The sequence below is a fragment of the Scardinius erythrophthalmus genome (assembly GCF_964197995.2).
Source record: "Scardinius erythrophthalmus genome assembly, chromosome: 3".
In the NCBI taxonomy this organism is placed as follows: Eukaryota; Metazoa; Chordata; class Actinopteri; order Cypriniformes; family Leuciscidae; genus Scardinius; species Scardinius erythrophthalmus.
The window spans coordinates 31047850-31054179 of record NC_138223.1 but is presented as its reverse complement, the minus strand read 5'-3'; the positions used below and the strand labels follow the sequence as shown (position 1 = coordinate 31054179).

The following is a 6330-nucleotide window of genomic DNA, read 5'->3' as shown; positions in this document are numbered from 1 at the left end:
AAGAATGTTTATCAAGTTTCATTTCGTTTTACCTAAATTTTACAGACAGGGGCTCTGAAGGGGATAGCAGCACACAGTGTGAGGTAATGTTTTGAACAAATAAGCCTCCGTTAGAGGGCAGTATTTGAAATGTAATGGTTTAAAAAGGGTGCAATTGTGATATTGTATTTGCCTAATGCAAAACAATTGAACCTGAATTCAGATGTGGACATTTTAAATAATAAACACAATAAATTATAAGTTTTGGGCATTTACTGTCTTTAATTTGTGTAGCCTTATCTCGATGTTACATCTGAAAAGCACTGTATTCATTTGATGTTTAATAGAACAGTCCACACTTAAAATAATGTAATCCTTGAAATTTTATGATTTTGAAAAATGATACAATGATTAAGTGACATTAACTATTTAAGGTTAGATGACATCAGAGTCAGAATGAGCTTTATTGCAAAGTAGGGTAGGATGGGGGAAGATGCCCCCTTATGAACAATGTGGATTTACTTTGAAACATATTTAGATATACGTTTAGCATGTGCAGGATGCTGATGCATCAGCCAATGTGTTATTGAAATAAATAGAAACATTCACTAACTTAGTTGTTATAGCAGAAAATGTCAAATATTAAAAGAGGGGTAAGATGGGCCACACTGGGGTAAGAAGCCCCCACCCAGGGATATAATTCTTATATATATATATATATGTGTGTGTGTGTGTGTGTGTGTGTGTGTGTGTGTGTGTGTGTGTGTGTGTGTGTGTGTGTGTTGTTTTATATGTAAAACACTAAAACTATTGTAAAAAAATTGTATATGTAAAACACTAAAAGTATTGTAAAAAATGATTTGTGTAACGGGGTTGAGGGATTACTGAAGGACGGAACTAAATAATGTGATTTTAATGAATAATCATGAATTTACTTAGGAAAAAAACATGCAGCAAAAAAAAAAGCACAGATAGATATTCAACGGCAAAATGTATGGACTTTTTTCTAATTATATTATTCATTTCCCAAGTACACTTTCATAGAATGCCATGAGGGACATGACAAAATAGGTGGTGTCAACTGAAAAAAGCAAGATAATTTCTAATATAAAGATAATATGTATGTCATTATTTTTTAACTTTATTAAAGGAGATATTTCAATTGATACAAAAAGCTTTTAAAAATAGATTTTGGTGACCCAATAGGTAAAATACACTTAAAAAAGGTCTGAGGGATTCAAATCATACCGGTTTCGTGGAATGACTCATATGCTCTTAATCATCCTATCATCAGGTTTTGCTTGCAGAGTTAATGCAGCTGTTGCTGTCATTAAAAAGCAAAAGGGAGGCAAACCAAAAACTAAGAAATCCTGCAATTCATGTTCATTTCTCAATTACTTTCCCCTAAATTGGTTTGCTGACAATACAACATGTAAATTAAAAAAAAAAAAACCCGCAAAGTGCTGTACAGTCATCCTAAACCAGTTCTTGCACTCTCTTCACATGTGCAATAACAAGATGATAGTTTTGGTTTGTATCAGCATGTCTATTCTTGCCAGCTTGGAGCACTCTTATAAACCTTATGCGACAGAGAAAAAGGCGCGCAGCCATATTTAGAGTTTATATTGTCTTTGAACTTCCGTTTTTGCTGTCGCTCTGTTTATCTCTATGGCATCGCTGTCGAGGAGCTGGTAAAGTGGATTTACTTATTGTAAAGTTAACAAAAGTTGTAATGTTTAGGGCAGATGTCTTAACAAATGTCAGTAGACCGGGAAGATTTTAAAACGAGCCGTTCATTCATAAATCCGCAAGATCACTGTGAAAATACAGACCGGAAGACAAAAGACAACGAGCGCAGCGCTGAGAAGGGGCGGGGCCACACAAGGATTATAGCACCACACCACAGATGAACAGGATGTGTTTCATGCAGAAATCTGAACGGAAGGGCATTTTACAAAAAGAAAGAAAAGAGGACAGTGTTTCATCTGTCCATTTTTTTCTGTACGCCTACCTATTAATTGCATAAATCTAAAGGAAGACACATTTAAATTAGCATGAGTCAAAAGACAAGGTAGCCTATGTCTGACAACAGAGGGACACTGAAAAACAAAGACCAACAAAAAACTAGTTTTAGTTGTTGAGCTAGTTTCTAAGTCACATTTGGGATACTTAATGCACTCCTGATTATTCACAAATAATATTTTTTCTCTTGCACTTTAAATGTCAAATCTGAAAAGTGCAATTTTATGCTGGTATGCATTCTTATTCAGTCTCTTATTTGACCACATTTCAGACTTGAGTTATCCCCGATCATGCCCTTTGTACTCAGACAAACTGTGCTCATAGGGTACTTAGACAGCCATTTGGCTAATTCTCTAGAACTGTTTTACACCTCTATTGTCCTATTGAAATCCAAAGGGAAAATGTAGATAGATTTGAATGTGAGGTGCTGTTTTAGGCTCTCAGGTGGTAACAGTGTCATGCTAATGACCTAATTTACTTATCCATCACAGTTAAGTCTGAAATACATAATTTTGTGCAAATATATTTAAGATTTTTGTGTATAAATATATCAGCTTTTTGTGATCTTGTTAAAGTTCTTATAAATACACTATTTCTTTCATATAAAATTTTCACTTCTTTAAATACCACCAAACTGCCCTTGTTCTTATACATTTCAGCAGAGTTCCAGTTGTCCATCCCCCCTTGGCCTTTCAGTTGTCTGAACAGCTGAGAGTGTTTTCCACAATGAATCTTGATGGCACATATTTCATGGAACTGGCTTGAACTGCCCAGACAAACACTTCAGATTAGAATTTGACTTGTGTGTGTGTGTGTGTGTGTGTGTGTGTGTGTGTGTGTGTGTATATATATATATATATATATATATATATATATATATATATATATATATATAGCCTATGTGTTTGTGTGTGTGTGTGTGTGTGTGTGTTAAATGACATTAGCACTGGCACAATTTCATAGCATAACTTGTATAATACAACAGCAGCAATTTATAATTTGTCCAGGCCATGCTGTTATTAATGCTACAATAGTGATTCTAGCAGATATTCTCACAGATTTCTCTTAAATATATTAAGAAATAGAAGGAAATAATTGCTTGTTACTATAACAGTTTTAAGAATGTTTAAGTGAACTATGCAATCTTTGTCTTGTGTTTGTCGTCTTTGTCTTCTGTTGTATTACTTTATAACATTCAATGGTACTCTAACGACAAACGAACGCCCTTTCCCCCACAAAAGGTTAAAGTATCACGTGACCATGTGTTTACGAACGCAATAATCGTCCAAATGTGTAGATTACGCTGCTGCAATACTTATCTTCTTGACAAATTTATTTAAAAAAAAAAAATGCGTTGGAAACATGGGACAAGATTTTTAGATTTAAATGGAAAAAAACCATAGTAATGAAAATCATAGTAGCCATGACTTGGTTTTAACCTAGGAGGTGTGAGCAGAGACCCAAGGCGTGCCTTCTTTAACCCCGCATCAACTCAGACTTCAGCTTTTGTCCATATGGCGCGACGTTGTTTGTGCCAGTTAAAACTTTAAAACCTAAAGCCTTCGAATCCTGATTCTGTTTGTCATAGTGATCCTCCCTTAAAAAATTCACTCAGAATGTGCAAAGTATTAATATTTGTTACATAAAGTAATTTGGATAGAAGAACGAAACCGGGGCGCATTTCCTTGATTCAAAGACTTACCGCTCATTATTTTAAATCCCTAGTTCAACCAATAGCTGACGAGATCAGTGGCGTCGTCATCTGGATCTAATTTTCACGAAGAAACTTGACTGCGGTCATAGACAGCCAATAAGAATTCAATACCGCGTCTAGAACGTTCCTGATTCAAATTCGAACGTGTCCCAACCAATCAGACGAGAGCTCTGAGGGTGGAGTCTATGGGCATTTAATCAAGTTTGTGCGCCCTGCAGCACACAGCTACAAAACAACAGTTTACAACCAGAGTACGTGTTGAGCAGTTGAGGCTGATTAGAGGTAAGCTGCATGTCTTAATGTACCCGATAAATCTTTTAAACTTGAGCTTTTATCGAATATGTCTGAGAAAGATAACGTTACACGGTCGCGTTAGAATTTTGTATGATAATTTTAATACTTTTTACTGCTACTACGGTTGAAAGCAAGAAAAGTGCTGTTTATTTAAAAAAATAAATAAGCGTGTTATCATCTCAGCTGTAGCTTTTTGTAGCTGGTTACATGAGCAAGTAGATTTAGAGGATTTTACCAGCTTAGTGATCTTGTGAAGTTAAGAGCGTAAGCAGCCATGGCTGGCTTGAGTTTGAGGTCGTAATGGAGCGCTCGTGAGACCGAAGCGGCTAAAAGTGCTGTAAAGTTGTGTGCCGTACAAACTTAACGTTACTTGGTTTACTTAATTTCAACGGCTAGAGTCTGAAACTTCATAGCCTTCATACATTATAGTGCATATTTCCTGCAGTTTAGGCGGGAAAACAAAATGGAGGGACGCTTATTGTTCTAGTTGAGTGATCTGGTGGAAACGAAGCAGGAACTTGATCGGATTAACTAGCGTTTAGTGCGCGAACATTTCTCCGTCGCTTTGCTAGCGCACAAAGCGACAACATAGGTTTTGACTGAACTCTACATGCTGCTGTTTCTGAGGGTTATTTTCTTTTAAAGAGGTTTTTGTCTCTTTATCACTTTTAGCACATTACAGCCATGGGTAAGGATCCTACTAAGCCCAGGGGAAAGACGTCCTCTTACGCCTTCTTTGTGCAAACCTGCCGGGAGGAGCATAAAAAGAAAAATCCAGGGACATCGGTGAACTTTTCAGAGTTCTCCAAGAAGTGCTCTGAAAGATGGAAGGTGAGCTGAACAGAAGGGCTGCTTCAATGTTTTTCCGGGGGGTGGTTGTTGTTAGGGAGGGAGGAGGGGCAGAATTACACGATGCATCTGTTACTCAAGTGACTGAGGCAAATGTAGGGCGGGAGGATAAAGAGAGACACACTGCGCCTGCCTGGCACAATCTAATCATAGTCTCATGTTTTTCAGACCATGTCCTCTAAGGAGAAGGGCAAATTTGAAGAAATGGCCAAAACCGACAAGGTCCGCTATGAACGGGAGATGAAAACTTATGTGCCTCCTAAAGGTGCGAAAGGAGGGAAAAAGCAGAAGAAAGACCCAAATGCTCCTAAGAGACCACCGTAAGTAGTGCACAAATAGACCCCTGAGATTTGTATGTTATTTGAATATGTATTTTAAGTCTAATTTTTCTTCCATCGTCAGATCGGCTTTCTTTGTCTTCTGCTCTGACCATCGCCCGAAGGTGAAGGGCGACAACCCTGGCATCTCTATTGGTGACATCGCAAAGAAACTCGGGGAAATGTGGTCCAAGCTTTCACCAAAGGAAAAGTCTCCATATGAGCAGAAGGCCATGAAGCTCAAGGAGAAGTATGAAAAGGTAAAGGTTGGCCCAATTCAGGTGCTTTTGATGGCATTTCGCTCGTGTTAACAAGTATTTGTGTACCAGGACGTCGCTGCATATCGCGCCAAAGGAGCAAAAGCAGAGGTTGGCAAGAAGGGTGGACCTGGCCGGCCAGCAGGAAAAAAGGTGGAAGCTGATGATGATGATGATGACGACGACGAGGAGGAGGATGATGAGGAAGAAGAGGACGAGGAAGAGGAGGATGATGATGACGATTAAACTATCAGGAAAACTTGAGCTGAGTTGTTTGCAAAACAATGTGAATGCATTTAAATTTTTCAAGACCTGTACAGAAATGTGTATAATTGAATACATATTGAGGTCATGTGCTGTTTTGTAAATGTAACAGCTTTTTTTTTAAGCACTGCTTTTTGTCTTGATAGCTGTGGTTGCTTGTTTTCTTTCCCTGTTTCATATTATTTCTACTGCCATTTTAAGACAAATGAGGAACAATTTGTGTAGTGTCTCAATTTTTAAAATGAGCTTTAAAAGTTGTGTAGACTGAAATCTTTTTTTTTTTCTTTTTTGTTATTAAATTTTTGTATATTATGACCAGTTTCCCTTTCCACTGTGTGCAATTTTGACTTCGTTTGACTTATTAAAGATTTTTGCAGAATTTGTTCATACTGCATATTGTCAGACCGCATTTATTCATAGCAACAGGTGCTCATTAAATATCATTGAGGTATAAAAACTAATTCAATCATTGCCTAAGCAAATTGTATTAAACCAAGTATTTGTTTAAATTGAAACTAAGCTTTGGCTGTTTTACAGACTATTTGCACTTTTACTTCAAGCAGACAGCTTTAAATTAGGCTTAGTTTCTTGTGGACTGGCCATGATGCTATTAGACCATAACTATGGAGTGTAA

General features: G+C 37.2%; 1 protein-coding gene across 1 annotated transcript; it reads left to right on the top strand.

Annotated features, from left to right (window-relative positions):
- The first annotated feature begins 3442 nt into the window (after window positions 1–3442).
- Window positions 3443–6085, top strand: hmgb2a (high mobility group box 2a). The gene is made up of 5 exons (XM_081362409.1): window positions 3443–3997; window positions 4682–4840; window positions 5027–5178; window positions 5261–5435; window positions 5505–6085. The coding sequence occupies exons 2-5, from the start codon at window positions 4694–4696 to the stop codon at window positions 5676–5678; spliced, it is 648 nt and encodes a 215-aa protein (XP_081218535.1). The 5' UTR covers window positions 3443–3997; window positions 4682–4693; the 3' UTR covers window positions 5679–6085.
- Window positions 6086–6330: the final 245 nt, after the last annotated feature.

Bases quoted from the DNA above. Each gene is read 5' to 3' on its own strand.
- hmgb2a (XM_081362409.1), top strand. From the start codon at position 4,694: ATGGGTAAGGATCCTACTAAGCCCAGGGGAAAGACGTCCTCTTACGCC. The intron at 4,841-5,026 runs GTGAGCTGAACA...CATGTTTTTCAG, and splicing joins AGTGCTCTGAAAGATGGAAG to ACCATGTCCTCTAAGGAGAA. The intron at 5,436-5,504 runs GTAAAGGTTGGC...TTTGTGTACCAG, and splicing joins TCAAGGAGAAGTATGAAAAG to GACGTCGCTGCATATCGCGC.